The 17,107-nt window shown below is 39.5% G+C and overlaps 1 protein-coding gene across 2 annotated transcripts in view; it reads left to right on the forward strand.

Annotated features, from left to right (window-relative positions):
* strn (striatin, calmodulin binding protein) overlaps positions 1-17,107 on the forward strand; it is a 62,695-nt gene that overhangs the window by 23,045 nt on the left and 22,543 nt on the right. For both annotated transcript variants that reach the window (XM_066697287.1, XM_066697288.1), the window contains exons 2-3: positions 12,228-12,331; positions 16,294-16,367. In XM_066697287.1, coding sequence (XP_066553384.1) covers positions 12,228-12,331; positions 16,294-16,367 — 178 coding nt within the window. The remainder of the gene's footprint in view (positions 1-12,227; positions 12,332-16,293; positions 16,368-17,107) is intronic.

Here is a 17,107-nt window from a genome sequence, read left to right on the forward strand (position 1 = left end):
ACAAAAGCCTATCTAAAAGGAGAGGGAGAGAGAGGAATGAAGCACAGAAAGTATGAGATGAGTTTAATAGGCAGTGTCTAAATAAAACTGCTAGTTTAAATCAGATCGTGTTGTGACCACGGATACATCGATCTTGCAGAATGTGATGCAGTGATGGGATGCTGGTCCCTCTTTAGGCTATTATGAGTCTCAGTGACCCATCCTGCTTCTAACCGAGGGCTGCACTCGTATCTCAGAGAGGTGACCCCTGCTTTTTGGGACAATAATATAGCAGGCTACACGTTTCTTCCATTTCTTTTCCATCCTGTGACCGCTGGGCATGCACTCGAGATAAATAAATGACTATTGATCTTCCATAAGTTGACCTTTTAATAATGGAATTGATAATTATAGTAATTTGCCTCCCAGATATTGTTCAAAGTGGAAATGTAATTCTCTCTAGCCCGGTGCTTTGCAATCAAGCACTGCAGATGGCATGCGGGGCGCAGTTGACAAGAGGCGCTGAAATCACTGGGGGAGATCTCCTTAAGAAATGCTATTCAGGTTAATAGTCTCAACCTACTTAGGCTGAGCAGCAGTAGCCCATTTTGTCTGCAGTTGGTCCTGGCTTTCAGGGATTGGGATTCCAGTGCAGTCGATGGCCGTGCCGGGGTTTTCTGGCCATTGCCCAGTTTTAATTGTCCACTTGAGCTGGAGGAGGCGAGCCTTGCTCAGTTTTGAGTAGTGCAGACGTGTCACCTAATTAACAATAACCTCTTTGGTATTTTCACTCCAGCCTGTGTCACTTGAGGCTGGCTGGGGGAGGAGGAGGCGCTAAATATAAAGAACAGACTGCATATCTTTAATCCTTACTGCAGGGGTTTGTTCATATTTAGTCATTTATTTTGTTAAAAATCAAGCTGCATTGGATTTCATTCATTGACTCATTTTCAAAAGATTTGCACATCCACACAGTATCCTATAATGGATTTTCTGTTGTGCCGGTCAGTTTTCTTGTCATTCTGGTTTCTTTATGCAGTCATAAGATATGTTTAAAGGGACTGGTTTCATCAAAGCTGCAAAACTATGTACTGTTAAGCTAAGATGGGTATGGCCCAAATCTTTATAAAATAAAATAACCACAGATTGGGCACTAGTGTTGATGTTTTGTTTGGTCTCCAAACAGCGATTGCTGTATTGATACCGTATCACCCCTCTCTCCATCTCTCTCTGAGATCTGTGCAGGAGTGATGGGGATATACACGTAAGCACTGTGGTATGCATTGTCCATAGGGGGCTGAAGAGTTCCCTGAAAACCTACTCCATAAAACGTAGAAAACGAAGCACAGTTTTCTTTTGTTACTGTTGTCGTCTTTCCTGGTCTGAGAACCCAGTTCCAACTTCCACATGAATTACCTACCTGAAAAATAATCAATATATATTTAATTTATATTTAATATACATTAACTTTTTTGTAATCTTAATTTTCTTCACCCGTCTCTTCGTGTCTGTGCCTGATGTTTGGTAAAAGGATCGCTGTGTTTCGGAGCTGGTAGGCCGGAATTGGAGCGCATGTTGTGACACGGCACCGGAATGCGTGGAATGCGTGGAATGCGTTTGGCAGATTATCAGACACACCATCCTGTCCCTACTCTGTGGTTTGAGATGCTGCAGCTCGATAGTGATCCACAATCTCTCCTGTCACAAAGACATCTCTGCTGTAGTTTGCATTCTGATTTTACTTGATTTTTACATTGTTCTCGGCCTTCGCAGCCTGTACATCTCCTGTCGTGTTTATCAGAGGTGCTTTTGCGATTTCCCTGTGAGCACAGCGTTGTGTGGGCCTTGAGATGGAAGTTGTCCCTTAATTGTCGCTTAAAAGTCTCTGCAGACCCCTTTTTAAGACCCATTTCCTTAGTGCCATCACAAGTTAAATTTCTACATTCTTGGTATCTTGGCATTCTTGTTTGCTTTTAACTTGAGTCAAACAACACGTACACAAACCCTTAACCCCAGTCTTTCTGAAGTTAGGTTTCCAAATGACTTCTTTACTTACCCAGAAAGAGGAAAAAATCAACCACTTTTCGCTGGGGAGGGAAATCTTCAGCTCCGTCAACAGATAAGTGTGTGAAGGAGACATGGTTATTTCTCCCCCTTTCACATCGCATTATATCCTTCACATGTCTTTCTCTTTCGGTGGGGGAAAAAGAAATCAAATCGAGTAAAAAGTGAGAAGCCAGACTGTGTAAAAAAAAAAAAAAAAAAAAAAGTGGATGAAAACGTCAGAATAAATCCAAATTCCCTGATGAAACATATCCGTGTTAATATCCGGAAAATATCTCTATGTGCATTCTCTGGCAAAGACTGGGATTCTTTTCAATGGAAAGTCTCTGATCCCCGGAGTGAGGCAAACCATTCTTTTGGTTTAAAAAAAAAAAAAAAAAGAGAAAAAAAAAAAAATCTACTGGGCAAGGCAGTGCTTTGAGGTTATTGAATAACTGTAGGACGAGATAGCTCAGCAAAAGCTCTAGTTGTTATACAACCTCCATCTGCACTTTCTCTTTAACGTAACTGGGGTGGTTGGAAAGATTTTATAAATTTATGAGGAGGCAAGTGCTCCTGCATCTGTTCTTTCTTCGGATTCTCACTTTTATGTGACTGGCTGTGCTGTGTAACAAAGCTTGGGTAATTCTCAAAAGCGGTCTTCAAATATTCTTACGCTTTTGTGTTTCTTGTAAAAACCAGAGCTACGTTTGAGGTTTTGCGTTTAATTCAAACGGACGCTTCCCTCTGTAGAACCCCCCCGTCTCTTTGGTCTTGGGTTGGGTGGGGGAGGAGTTGGTTTTGTGACCTACACTGGGCCAGTTCCAACTTAAATTCAAATTATTAACTTACATTAAAGGCATACAGATCTGAAATTATGCTACAGGCTAACAGGGTTTGGTTTCCCAGCCCCCTCCATTGCTACAAAATCTATATTCTGCATAGTCTTATAGAAAGATACAAAGGATGAGAGAAACCTAACATGGTAAGGGAACGAACACTCCTTCCTGGGCATTAGAATACAGTATGACCACAGGAACTGGAAGTGAATTCTGTCTTAACTGACCTATAACGATGTACATTAGCTAAAATCAATAGCATGGCATTCTGTCACAGTTTTTTGCCTACGGAGTAATACAGCTAAGGTTTCTCGAAATTAGCTTTGGTAAATTTAACACAGCATTGGTTAATCGTGTGAGGGAAAGGGCCGAATGGCACGTTTATTTCCCCATTTCCAGTCCTGGAATGCTTGGGATGCAGCTGTGTATCAATTCAATCAGTGCCTATAAAATTGTGTTCAAATGACCTTTTTATTTATGGCCGTTCTTTGGTACATGGCCTTTTTTATTGTAATGTTTAGTTCAATACAAATAGTGTTATGTTTTGGAAAAGGCCATAGCGAACATCTAGTGCTATCCAGGTAGAGAAACAAACTGTCCAAAAAAGAAAAAAGTATTTAAAGAAAATAAACCATATCTCAAACCAAGTCAGTTCAAATGCTAACGTATTTAATTTACTAGTGTATATAGTTTTGCATTTTGTTCAGTACCATTACACTAAACACAACCTGAAGCCTTGTGTTGATGTTTTTTCTTCCTAATCTAAAAAATGGAAACGGGAACTTTAATACACGAGAAGAAATAAAAACTAACTCTACTGGACCTGGCTGTTGTCACATTTTAATAGTAATGGATGGAGTAATAGGAGCACCAATTGAAAAACTGGTTTCTGTCTACTGAATGAAGCAGGACACTGCTTGAGCTTTTGCCCTCGTGTTGGTGTGGTTTTCCTCACTGCGCACAGCGTTGCTACATACCCTTATTTATTATTATTATTATTATTATTATTATTATTATTATTAATGTGTGTCTGCAATCCGTCTGACACATTGATATTGTGCTTTCCGAGATGGCCCTAATAAAGTCAAGGCACCTTCTCTCCTCCTCCGGCACGACTAACAGTTTATGGCGATAGGGCATTAAAGGGTAAGTTTCTCTGCCTAATCAGCCAACTCCTTTCACGGGTAGCATTCCTGACATTGCTTCCTGTAGCATGGGCTGCCAGCACTGCGTTTAATTGCGTCCGTGTTTATGTGAGTCTTGGGAGGTGGGTGGAGGCTGAACGTACGTACGTGTGTGTGTGTGTATTGTAATGTAAGGTATTCATGTGTTAGAAGAGTGAATGCAAAGGGAGTCCGCCAGCCAGAAAACCAAGGGGAAATATTAGTGCTTTCACAGGAATTGGAAGAATGTCCCGTGCATTTAAAGTCAGGGCAGATTATTTGTGTTTCTAAAAAGGACACCGCATTTTTGTGTTGTTTGTTTCCAACCCACTTCATATAACAGCAGTTGCTCCATACGGTGTTGAAACGCCCATTGCATGGCAACACAAGCTCTTGCAGGTAATTAAGGCGAGAAGCGTCTGCCCTGAATTTCAACAAGTCGCAGCACTCCACATCGAGAGTGGCGTTCCAGTGGCCGGGATGTTTTGAAGCTGGGACAGTTAACATGTCAAGTGGAACATGTTTAGTGTCCTCTGGGGACCTCAAGAAGTTTACAAGCACCGGTTAAAAATGTTGAAAATCAAGAGGACAAAAATGCATGGAGTTGTGTACAAATTATATTCATTATCTCTCCAAAATAGCCTGCTGTCATGCAGTCACACTGAAATGGCTTTCGTGACTGGAAACCTAAGTTGGACTGCAGCATAACCTAATATCCACTTCCTATATAAATAAATATCTTCAATATGAACTGTCTGGACTGCGAATCTTACATGTATTATTTCCCCTCACGTTAAAATCTTCCCTCAAATCACATTACAAATATTCAGCAAATTATGAATTCAGGGTTCAACCAATTCACAGTAATCATCAACTGTAATTAAAACTCAACCGTTTTAGCCAGGTGGAATATTACATTTAAAGATGGCACTAATGACTGCAGTTATTATTGTTTCTAAGAACTTGCACATCAATGTATGGCAGATTGGTTTGCAAGAGCCCCAGGACCCAATGATGAGAGCATTTTGTGACATCAGCGTTTCCTGGATGCCGATTCACTGCTGTGAGGAAAACCAGAAGATGCACGTGCACGCAATGTTTAGACACAGAGCACAATTGTTTGTGTTCCCAGTAATGATGATGGTGTTGACAGATGGTTCCTCAGTTTCCAAGAGCTATCAGCATGACTTAAAAATATCTTCATTTATGTATCCCCAAGAGATAACATCATTGTGGATTAGTGGTGCTATTATTACAGTTCCTCTATCAAGAGAAAGTTAATACTTCTTGTAAATAGATGTTCTGGTTGTAGGCCAGATCATTTTCAGGGAGACATTTTGTTTGGTTTATTAGAGAAGCAAAGTTGTAATAAAGTATTTTTTTTTATTTTCATATATTTGTTATGCAATTAGAATTTATTTTAATATTGAAGATTAGTATAGCATATTTGTCACAGAATAACCCAAATATTATTGATCTGTAGGAGTGATGACCAGGTGCCATAGGAGTTAAATATGTTCTGAAAATTACTGAAAATCCTGAGTCTTTTCTCAAATTATTGCACAATGTCTCAATCTTCTCAAACGTCCTGGAATCCTGTTCTATATTAGTCTAAAATTAATAGTGTTCTTATTATAATATTCATTTTACATGATAACCATATTCATATTATATTGTATTGGTATTTTAAAGATTCAAAATGTCTTCCATTTAACACATTTATAGTGACATTTTACATAATGCTCTTGATGAGATTTAGACCGGAATTCAGTTCACAATTTGCATCTGTTCTTGATTCAGGATCCTGTGGGGATTTTAAAGGTTCCGTCAGGATCCTGTCAAGATTTTTATCATGGACTCCAAGTTACCAGAATTGTTGTGGGAGGCTTGTCTGAGTGCTGTTTTACAAACAAGTTACATAAGTTGCCCTGGATAAGGGCATCTGCTAAGCGCATAAATAACATGTTTAAAGTGACCTAGAGTTTTCATAGTTTTTTTTTTCCTTAGTTCCTTTGCCTTGATCTTCAGGGTTCTTTATCTCCTTTGCTTATTTTATTCACAAATCTGACAAATCCATTTCTCGTGCCTCATGAGAGTTCCTAAGATATCCAGGTTCCTGATAAAGATCCTAAGCTTTTATGACTGGCATAAAATCATATTCCTCACAGGATTGTTACCAAGATTAGGATCTTGTCAAGATTTCCACCAGAGGATCTTTCAGTTTGTGAAGGACACTACTGAAGGTTTTGTATTCGCTTTTCATTCGGGCCTTTCTCTGTGTGGTCCTGAACTGAGCTCTTTAATGAATCAGAAGGCACTTTGTAATTGTTTTGTTTTGTGCAGTCCAAGTCAAATTTGAACAAATTATCCCTGCGAGCTTTACCCAGGGGCTGTGCATTAATGTTGAACGTTTTGATTTAGTTTTTTTATGGTCCCACATGGGACTTTGGTAATTGCCTAAATAATCTGTTTTTCCATCTCCGTTAAGGAAATATCTAACCACAGAAGATGGCGGTGAGAGTGTAGGAATGTATCTCGCATTCTTAACCATTTCAGATGGTTCCGGAAAGCCGTTCCAACAGCATTTCTAGCATACATTTGGTCTGTTGCTATATTTCACATTTTTGAAGTTGTTCCTGGAAACGACAAGTCGTACAGGGCAAGTCCTGCAAAACATGCTGAGTCAATTTTTGTTTCTAGTTACCAAGGATTCGAGCATGTGGAAGAAAATGATTAAAATCCACACATTATTTTGCTGTAGCATTCTCTGGTACATGTAGTACGGAAAGAGAAAAAAAACGCTCTTTTATCTCCCATGGAGATCGCTTTGTGCAAATGTATCAGTTAATTTAACCAATTTCAGGCAAATAATGTTGTCTAAGACAATCTTGTCCCAAATTACTTTTGAGATTTTGGAGAGAGTTATCTTTATATTGGGCACAGTGCGCTGGTCAGCGGTAATTGTTTTATTATTGAGGAGGCGGAAACACAGTCTGCAGTAAATACCTAAAAAAAATAATAACGCAAATCCATTTAATATTTATATTAGCTTTTAAAAATTGAAATTGTCAAGCTAACCATTGCAATAACAACATAGGCGTGAACTCAGTGCCCAGTGCTATTTAAATGTATAATTGTATTTATTTTATTTATTGTGCTGTTCAGAGCAAAGATGTTACTATGGTTGATATGTTTACCATAAAACACTTCCCTCTAGACAAGCTGTGCTCTGGCTTTAAACTGCTCCGTGTCGGAGATACTGAATAGATCCAACATGCTAGGAGTGATGGCTCCATTAATCACGGCATGTTTAACAGGTTTAATATCCGATTCATGTGAAATTCCAGCCTTTGACTTCAGCCACAGCCAACCGCCTTCGGCCCCTGGGAAGATGTGCAATAACACCTTCCACTCGGCCGATCTGTTCAGTGGGGCTGATGGATTTCAGCGCTGAGGTTTTTCCACTTGACGTGCGTTTTTTTTTTTTTTTTTGTGCCGTTTTACAATCCATTCCATTTGTAAAGCATCAGGGGAATAGCGGGGGAGCAGCTGCACTGACATGGGTCTTGGGGAAGGGCATTCCTGGAAGAAACTGAAGCAAAGACTCAGAGCATTTAAATCTGGTCTCCATGTGAGTGTCAAGACCTGAGCTGAACTGGTCAGTCTGGCTTCACTAGGAGAGTTCTGGGATGTCCACCAAAACAAACACAAGGGGTCTCAAATACTAGCACAGACTGTGATCCCAAAGGCCTCAGCTGGCGTTTCTGTGATGATGTCATTTTGTTGTAGCCAAAAAAAGGCATTAATAATAATAATAATTTGAAGAAGAACTGAATATAAACAAGCGATCTCAGAATCGCCAGAACTTTGGTTGCGCAACACTTTATTGTGGGGGAATCCTGTGCATCAGTGTTTGGCAGTGTATTATTATTGGACACCCTCACCGGTTTCCTTAAAGAGTGGTATTTCTGTTCTCTGCCGAGCTTGTATTTGCGTGTTTGCTGCGGGAGTGTGAGATGGCAGCCCCTCAGCGCAGTGTGTAGGTTGGACTGGGATGCTGGCTTATTGAGAAGGTGGGCGGCGAGCCTCTTTCACTCAGACCAGCTATGCATGTGGATGAGCTCATGTAATTCAAAACAGTCTATTAAAGGACAAGGATGACTCATGAGATGACAGCAGCACTTTTGAGCACAATTCTCTAAACTTTGATATAGCACTGTAGTTTTTTTTTTTTTTTTGTTCTTCTTTTTCTGAAAACCATTCTCTTCTAATTAATCAGAATGTCCTGCTGGTATTTATTGATGTACGAAAATGATTTTGCTTAGTGTTTTTTTTTTTGTTTCCAACCCAGTGTTTGCTCGGTACGCCACATTTGACTGGTGGCAGCCAGACGCTTTGTCATTGCCAGTTCATCGGCCACTGTTCATCGGGATCTGGAAGCAAATGGCTTAATTATCCATGCTCTCTTAATAAAGACTTGATAGAAAAATGGAAAACATCTCCAAGAACTTAATAGTGTGCATGCTGCCTCTCGCTAGCTCTCCTTTTACAATTGTCTAAAATTCATTAGGCAACAGACTTAATGAGTTAGATATTTCCTGTTGCTCTATTCAAGACCATAATGATGTGAATAATAATATGGGACCATAATGCCTTTTCACCGTGAGGAGTCACACACCCCAATTTATCGAGGATTAAAGCAGGAGCGCTATATGGGTAACATACGCCTATTCTAACATGTTGATGTTGTTGAGAATGTGAAAGACCTGGTTTGGTTTCTGATGAAAAATCGATGCAACTTCTCAATCCGCCTCTCCATTTTTCCCAATTTGGCTTTGTGTGGATAGATCTGCTTTTTTATTTTCGATTTCCCCCTGCACTTTTCCTTGTTCCTTTCCTCATCTCAGCTCTGGAAGGGCAGCACCGAGCATTATTAGCTTCCACTCCTTCCCTTGCTCCTCTCACTCCAGTCTTTTTCTTCTGTCGTCCCGTGTCAATCCGGTCCACAAGGCACAGCCACTCTGATGTGATGTGAGGAGTGCATTGCAGCACCCCCTAACCCCTGTGTGCCTCGGCACGGGGGCTGTCACTGGGCCAAGTCGTGACGGGGGCGGAGAGATTTCAGGAGAGATTCCCGGTGACTCGCAGTCGGAGAACTATCTAGGCAGAAGTGTGACAAGGAAACTGTGTGTGGGGGGGGTTGAATAAAGTGAGGATGTCTGTCAGATTGCAGACGACAGCAGTGCAGCTCAGTGATACAAGGAGATCTGATTAGAGTCTCTGAGCGCCATGGTTACATATTCAATTTCTCCTTTGTTTGCTTTTTTAAAAACATTTTAGGTGGTGGGGGTTGTTTTCTTTAAATATGATCAGTTTCCCTAACGCTCTGATACTTTCGACTTTCAAAAAGGCAAACCAAACCAAACCAAAAGACTTGCGCATCTTTGCAACTGCAAGAGAGATTTCAAATGATTGAATTACATTAGGATTATATTCGGGTGGGGGGGTAGTGTTGAAAGAGAACTCCTATTGCACAGCAGCGATAGCATTGCTGGGTAGCGGTTGCGACAGATACGGAGAGCGCGAGTTAAACCGCAGCGTGTTGCGAAAGGAGAAATAGTAAAATGCACTTTTATTTTGTCGGTTTATATTTTTCCAAAACATTCTGAAGTTCAGTTTTGTTTCCATGCCTTTATTTTACCGAAAACTATTTTGTTTTGTCTCGGCACAATACCTCGGGAGAAAACTAAACAGAAGAAAGCTTTGCCATGGGTTTTTTGTTTTTTGTTCGGCACTCTTCCGCAGGGCCTTCTATTTATACTCCCTAATTGCTGGTTGGTTATGGAATTCTGTTTGTATGTGGGATCCGGGTGATCTAACTCTGAGTCAGCATGTGCACGGCATGTATGGTAGCCTACCAGCGCTTGGGGGGGGATTTATTTTGGGGAGGGGACCAAAATCGGCAATCATTTTAAAATTGTCCTTATAAAGAAGGAATGCATTAACTGTTTGTTTTTATGACCATTACTAGGCCACTTGTTTTGCTACTCAAAGACCAAGTGAATCCCAGCTGAACCATCATTCTCTCACATAAGATAAAACACAGTTTTATCCTTCACAGAGGTAGCTTAAAATAGCAGCTGCTTGTCCAGCTCACCGTACAATGTTTCAATAGAGAGAAGTTCAGCGGCGGCCAAGGATAGTCCATTCATTACAAAAAAAACAACAGCTTTGAGTGAAATCATTTAGGTTTAGGGTCTTTATCCTAATAATAACCAAAACCTCCACCCTGCAAATCCCCCTGTAAACTGTAAAAGGTCAACCTAGGAATTATCTTTTCTCCATTTGCAGATAAAATTGATCTTCACGTTTTGATATTGAACCTGTGAACCATTTTCAAGTCCAGTGTTACAGAAGCTTCTATAAATTAAAACTAAAATAGTGGCAAAAGTATGTCTATATATATTTTTGGTCAAATAAAATGCACTTTATTGCACCTGCTAATGATGATCTATTTTTATGAAAGAAAAAAATGAGTCCTTAAATGATGTATACAGTTGGTTTTCCAATTAGAATGTGTGTACTAACTATAATTTGTTTTCCCCTGTAATGTATTATTCATGTTCATAGTTTGCAGTGTAAATGTTTTGGAAAAAATACTCCCAGTTTGAAATTAAATCTGTTGTGATTTTAAGTTTTAGGCCAGACTAAGATATAGTGACATAAAGGGGCATCCGATGCTCCAGTATGCCATGTTACGTGTTTGTCTTTGTGGGTTTTTTTTTGTGTTGTTTGCTGGCTCTGGCTGGACTAATTAATAAGGGGCTCCTCAGAAGGGATTACATTATTCCATAATGCTCTTTGAAAAGAGTGCCGAGACTCGGAACATATTTGCCAATTAAATAATAAATATGGAGATGACTTGCTCATTATACTTAATTATTGAGCAATAATTTTGGCGTGCCAACAACTCCTCTCAAATAAAGAAGTGTAATTTAAAATATTGTTTTAAACCTTATAATTTGCAAGAGATTTCACAAATTGACGTCATCAAGCATTTTATAAAATCAGTCTCTTTTTACCCAAAAGACATGTTTCCGTTTGCCCTATTGTCCACAAATTGAATGGAGACCTCATGCAGTGATAATAATGGAGATAATCTGAAGTCTTGCCATTACTGTACACTCCAGATAAATTTAAATTCCTTCATTTTCACAGAGGAGATCACAAGTCTCAAGAAATATATACTTGCTTTATTCCAGTCAGTTGCTGCAGCTGCAATTTGTATTTAAAGAGAATTAAATCAAGAGAAATTGCACATGTCTTTGGAAATTGAATACGGTGATCACTCTGTGGTTCGCTCTCTGTATATCCATGGAAGAGGGGAGATCAGATGGCAAGATAAGGGGATTGTGACTGGACACTTGTGCCTGCCCAGATAAGAAACTGAGTTTTGATTCCTGTCTCGCCTCCAGTCAGATTAATAAGAAGGAGATGTATCATGCTCACTGCAGGAGCAATTGGCTTCCTTTAAATTTCTGTGACATTTGAACCCAGCGCAGGTGTCGAAATGAAATCTAATAAAAGGGGAAAAAAGAAATTGAATTCCTGGCACAGGGAGTCGCTGTGATATCTGTAGGTGGAATTATTTCTGGAGTGAAACGTCTCTCCTGATAATAAATCCTGGCGATACAGAAGGTAGCTGTAGGTATGGTTTTTAACCCCCCACACAATTTGTTTGAGGCTATGAAAACTGCAAACAAAACCAATGTCTTTAGCTTCATATAAAAACAGCATACTGGTGTCTCGGAAAACCTGTTGGATTTGCATGTTAAGTGTACCTGTGTTGCAATTACTGCTAGTAATGTTCCTAAAAATGGAATAATAAAAATAATATGTTAAGATTTTCATAGTGTGCAGTTAAATTCTTATAAACTTGTTGTTTGTGGAATTAACTAGATATTGAGTATTTGTTTACCACATACACTGTACGATGAAGCACTAAAGGATGGTTTAAGTGAAGACAATTGTAGTTTCTTACTGTCACAGCCGTTCTGTTGCCTGGTGTCAGGCCTATATTATGCTGTTCTCCCAGAATGCAGCATGTCAGAAGCGGCTGTGGGCGGCTCGTGTAGGAAGCGCCGCCGTGATTCGGTGTCAGTTTCTGGTCTAACAGGTGGGTCTTGTTGTGCTTTGGCTGCAGGCGCAGATTGCCTTCCTGCAGGGCGAGAGGAAGGGCCAGGAGAACTTGAAGAAGGACCTGGTGCGGAGGATCAAGATGCTCGAATACGCACTGAAGCAGGAGAGGTTTGGGAGCCACCTTGTTTATTTCCCTCAGAATGTAGCACTTCCTGGGTCAGAGGTCACTTCCTGTATATGCACAGGGCAGCAGTACCAACCTGTGCAAGTTTAGAAGTCCGACACCGTTTTTCCAAAGTATTTATGCTAGCATTTTGCAACCATTTTCATTGTGAAGATGAGCTGTATGTAAGCATGTACGGCTCTTACCTACTTAGTAAATTATTTAACCAATTCTACATAACCAGGCCCATGCATATCCAGTATTTTCAAGGCTGTGTTTTGAAAAGACTAAGTTTAATTGTTAGTTCACAATGAAAGGGAGGCCAGAGCCATCCATTATCATGTTAATATGTTAATGGCAGCAATGTGAGCTAGACCACCTCAGTGAATTGCATTATTAGACATTAATAATATACCTCCCTTTCTTCTGCCATTTTATTTTAATTTAAAATATGTCTAAATGGAGAACATGTGAAAATCTAACCACTATTTGTGCGTGTGTTTTTAAAAGATAATACCAACAGTAATTAAACTAATATGTGACTTTTCATTCCTTAATTTAAAGACACCACTTTTTTTTCAGTACTAGGATGGAGATTACTTATCTTTTTTCTTTCTTTCTACTGTGCATTTAACTTCTGCCTCTCTTCCCACTCAGTGAGTCACACACACTCTCTAGTACTCAGCTGAGACATTCTCCTTGCCTTTTTGAATTTTTTTTTTTTTTTTTAAAACACGACACCCTTTTACCAGATACGAACAGTGGAAAAGCTACGGAAAAGCCAACATCCCTGCATAATCATTTTGTTCCTCAAATCAGGTTAACAGCTTACAGGACAGAAAGAGAACCAAGTCCCAGGGGTCTTAAACTCCTCCAGTTTATTTAAGAAGCTGCCGATATCGAATTTGTTTTCTGGTCTTTTGGTCATTAACATTCCTATCTTAGTCAGCTATTGCCTTTTGGGATGTAAATTACATCAAATCTCAACACAAACAATCCATTCAAAGTTAAATGGAGGTTTAGTGTACAAGTGTCACCAAAATGGATATGTTAGTAGCTGCAAGTAGTTTCAGTATATTTCTTATTTGTCTTCGGATCACAAGTTGGAGTTCCAGTAAAGCTTCAGTTTTTATTTACTATCTCTTCATCTTTGTGAAGGCTGTATTTTAAACTCCACAGTGACTGCCTTGCAATGTAATGTTACACATCTTTCCAGATTTTGGATGACCGTTTTGGGAGAAAAGTGATTATGATGTCATCTGGAACTCTCTGGACCAATTACTCACTGACAATTGCACTCTGGGAGCCAGCAGTTACACTAACAGGCACAAACAAACGCAGTACAGTTTTTTTTCCCCCCTCACAGTCGTGATGGTTTCAAGTGAAGATGTAACCCTTCTGGGAGGAGAGAGAATGATATAACATGTTAATGAGCAGATATTAGCCAAAACGTTTGGTTAACCTCCCTGTACTTCAATGTATAATAATTCAATCTTTCTCAGGTTGGTTTTCGTAAATAAAAGGCCTCCACTCTCTGTCACAGAACATATTGTCCATGAGCCTCTGATTTTTCTCTAAAGAAAAGCCAGATTATTTCAGTTCAGAACATGGTTTAAGCGAGTTGGAGAGCGTCAGTACAGAAATATGTCTGCTTGTGGTCAGGAGACTGTGGCCTGATCCATCTCTATGGCATCTCGCTCTGGAATTTACAATCTCCAGAACGTAGTCACAGGCAATACATTTTGTTTGCTAGGTCTTGGTTTTGGTTTTCATTCTGTGTAGGAATTTATTTAGTTTTTCTTGTGTTTAAATAGTAAAATTTAAAGAATATATATACATATATATATATTTTTTAATTGATTGGGATCGTGTTGCGATGTAGGGGAATCAAAAAAGTCTGGTATCAAGGTACTACAATGTATCTGAGTGGCTTATGCTGTCAGAGCCAAGAAATCTGTGTACCTTCACTCAACACAGATGCAGAGTCTTATTAAAATCCTCCTTCCCAGGGAGCAGACAAGTGACTGAGAATGAGGCTAAATGATAGTCTATCAGCATTCACACCGTGGCGACTAACACTTCATTCATCCAGCGCCATTGTGACTCGACAGCATCGCTGCACACAGGGCTTAACGGCCTCTGCCGGCCGGTGTTGTGATGGAAACGTTGATCTGGGGGACAAAATGCAGTAAATACCACTGTGCACACAAAACCATATATTGTGCCAATTGCAAAACATTCAACGATTAGTCTGCACTACTTAGGTGTTGCTAATGTATAAATTAAAGTGTTGAATGTGTTGTTCTGCTTCTGAACATGCCTGCAGGTTATAATCTATTTAATGGCAGCTTCCTACAAAATGATGAAACTGATCTAAGCGTTTTATTATTGTAGATGTTATTGTTATTGTGTCTTTATCTGAGGCAGCTCTCATTGAAAAAACCCAGCTCTATTTTTAATTTGCAGGGACATGTGAAATATGATGTTTACAAACAAAATTATACATTTTTGGGTTGCAAGGCAGGGGAATTAATGGATCATATACAGAATCAATCTGTTTGATTGAACAATACTGAGAGGATTTGATGAACCAATAATCCTTTCAAGTGTTTAGAAGTATCTGAAGGCTGATAACTGAAACTAATGAAGATTGAAGTAGGATGTGTGGCTTCATCAATATCTAGGTCTGACTAAAGGAGGTCCCAGGCCTCCTTAGGGTATACTCCAATTCAGATGCTAAAATAAAATGCTCTCATGGCCCAGTTCCTGTGTGTCTCAGTGAGAAGAGGCCACTCCCACATCTGTTCTATCAGAAGGCACTGTGGGAAATGTAGTTCAGTTCTTGTATGCTGAGCATTTTTATGTGCACGGTGTAGAAAATGAGTTTTATAACTGCTGTATTTCGCTCATGAATGGCTGCTGGGTGCCGATTTATTTTGAAATGATTAAATGTAGGGCAGGAGGGAAGAAATGTGAGACAGATGCAGTACTGGACTGTAGTGGCTTGATTGAGGAAGGGCATTTGTTTTTATTTAGGAGTCAAAGCACTGTGGTTCCTGCCTAGCCGATTGACTGACTGTATAACAGCTTTCAATGTCGCGGTGTCAATTACAAAGACCTGAGAAAAGTGTTATCCGATACAGAATATACATGATGCCCTCCCTCCCTTTCCTCAGACACATCATTAAAAGGGTGCCTGTAGAATGTGGAGTTGGCAAAAACAGCCTTTTCATTTTTTTTAATTTTTTTTTCCAACCCAACCGTTGGCACTGTAGCCCAGATGGGATGAGAGACGACATTGCTTCACCTCTAGGACGTCTACTGATGTCTTCGGGTTGCTAAGCAACTAGGTTTCTCTTTGAACATCTTTAAAGAAATAGCACTTCTGCTGGATATTCCCAATACTCACTTCTCTTTCTCTCTCTCTCTTTCTAAACTAATCACAATACCCTGGATAGTGTTGGCTTCAAGGGGGTTGTTTTAAATAGTGTGAAACATGCCAAATTACCTGACATCCTTAAGACCTCTGTGAAGTACAGCCTCTGTGTCTGTGAGTGCTGTAGTCTGGAGTCACCCTGTGAAGCAAATTAATTATCTGTAGTGTAATTGTATTAATTGTAATTGTAATTTGAAGGCATATTATTCTTTAGATTTAGGGCAAAAAATATATTTACTAGCCAGAGGAGGTTATTTCATCGAGATGGAAAGCTGAGTTTCCCTGGCAAACGCACATCATATATTGAAATAAATCAATTGCTTTACAATGTATAAAATATAAACTTGTCTCCAGCCCACTAAGCTGAAGAGAAATTTTTGACTTATTGTTTTCCTCAGATATTTTATGTCAGTAAGGTCCTTGTTAAGGATGCTGAATACATCTCGAGTGTTAATAGTTCTGTCAGAAATAGGTGCTGGAAAACATCTGTAGCAATCGCATCATTTAACTTTTTTTCTTCTCCTTTTCTAGGGCAAAATACCATAAATTAAAATATGGAACAGAATTGAATCAAGGAGACATGAAACCTCCCAGCTATGACTCAGGTATGAGAGTGCACAAACATTTAATTATTATGATTATTATGGATATCAAATTGTCCCATTGCATCCCATGGAAGTGGTCAGCTCAAGCTTGTGATGCAATCAATATCAACCAAATGTAGAGCTTCATTTCTCTCGGATCCTTAATGGACACAACTCCATTGTTGTGTTGCCACTGCCAGCTTGTAGAGGAACTAGGGCTGAATAATTCATGTATGTGAGTGTTGTCATACGAGTTGTTTCCCCCTGATTTCAGTTCACAGATCCTGAATGTAATGCACTAATGCCCTTTTTCAGGCTTTTTACTGTTACAAAGGGTGATACACCTGCTTCTGACTGAAATAGCCATGACCCATCTACGCAGTTTCTCTTTTCCGTCTCTTTCCAAATCCCTTCCTGGCAGCCTCGTATTAACTGAATCTGAGGTTTTGAAAAAGGAAATAATAAATCTATATTCACATGCTCAATAAACAGGTATTCTCATTATTATTGTACCTTGTACACACTGGTTAATTTACTCAGGAATTACACAGTAAAGGAAATTTAGATGTTTGTTCTTTTGATTTCTTTTTCATGGTATGGCTTGCTATATGCGTTGTATCGCACAGCAGGAAAGGAAATGCACGTCTTTGTTTGTATTTACCAGTGTCACAAAGTTAAGACCACGATATGTGGAAAGAACTTTAATGCTTCTCAGTTTGAAACATGACTGTGATTTTTATAAATGGGATACCTATAGTGTT

The sequence above is a fragment of the Amia ocellicauda genome, chromosome 23 (assembly GCF_036373705.1).
Source record: "Amia ocellicauda isolate fAmiCal2 chromosome 23, fAmiCal2.hap1, whole genome shotgun sequence".
Lineage (NCBI taxonomy): Eukaryota > Metazoa > Chordata > Actinopteri > Amiiformes > Amiidae > Amia > Amia ocellicauda.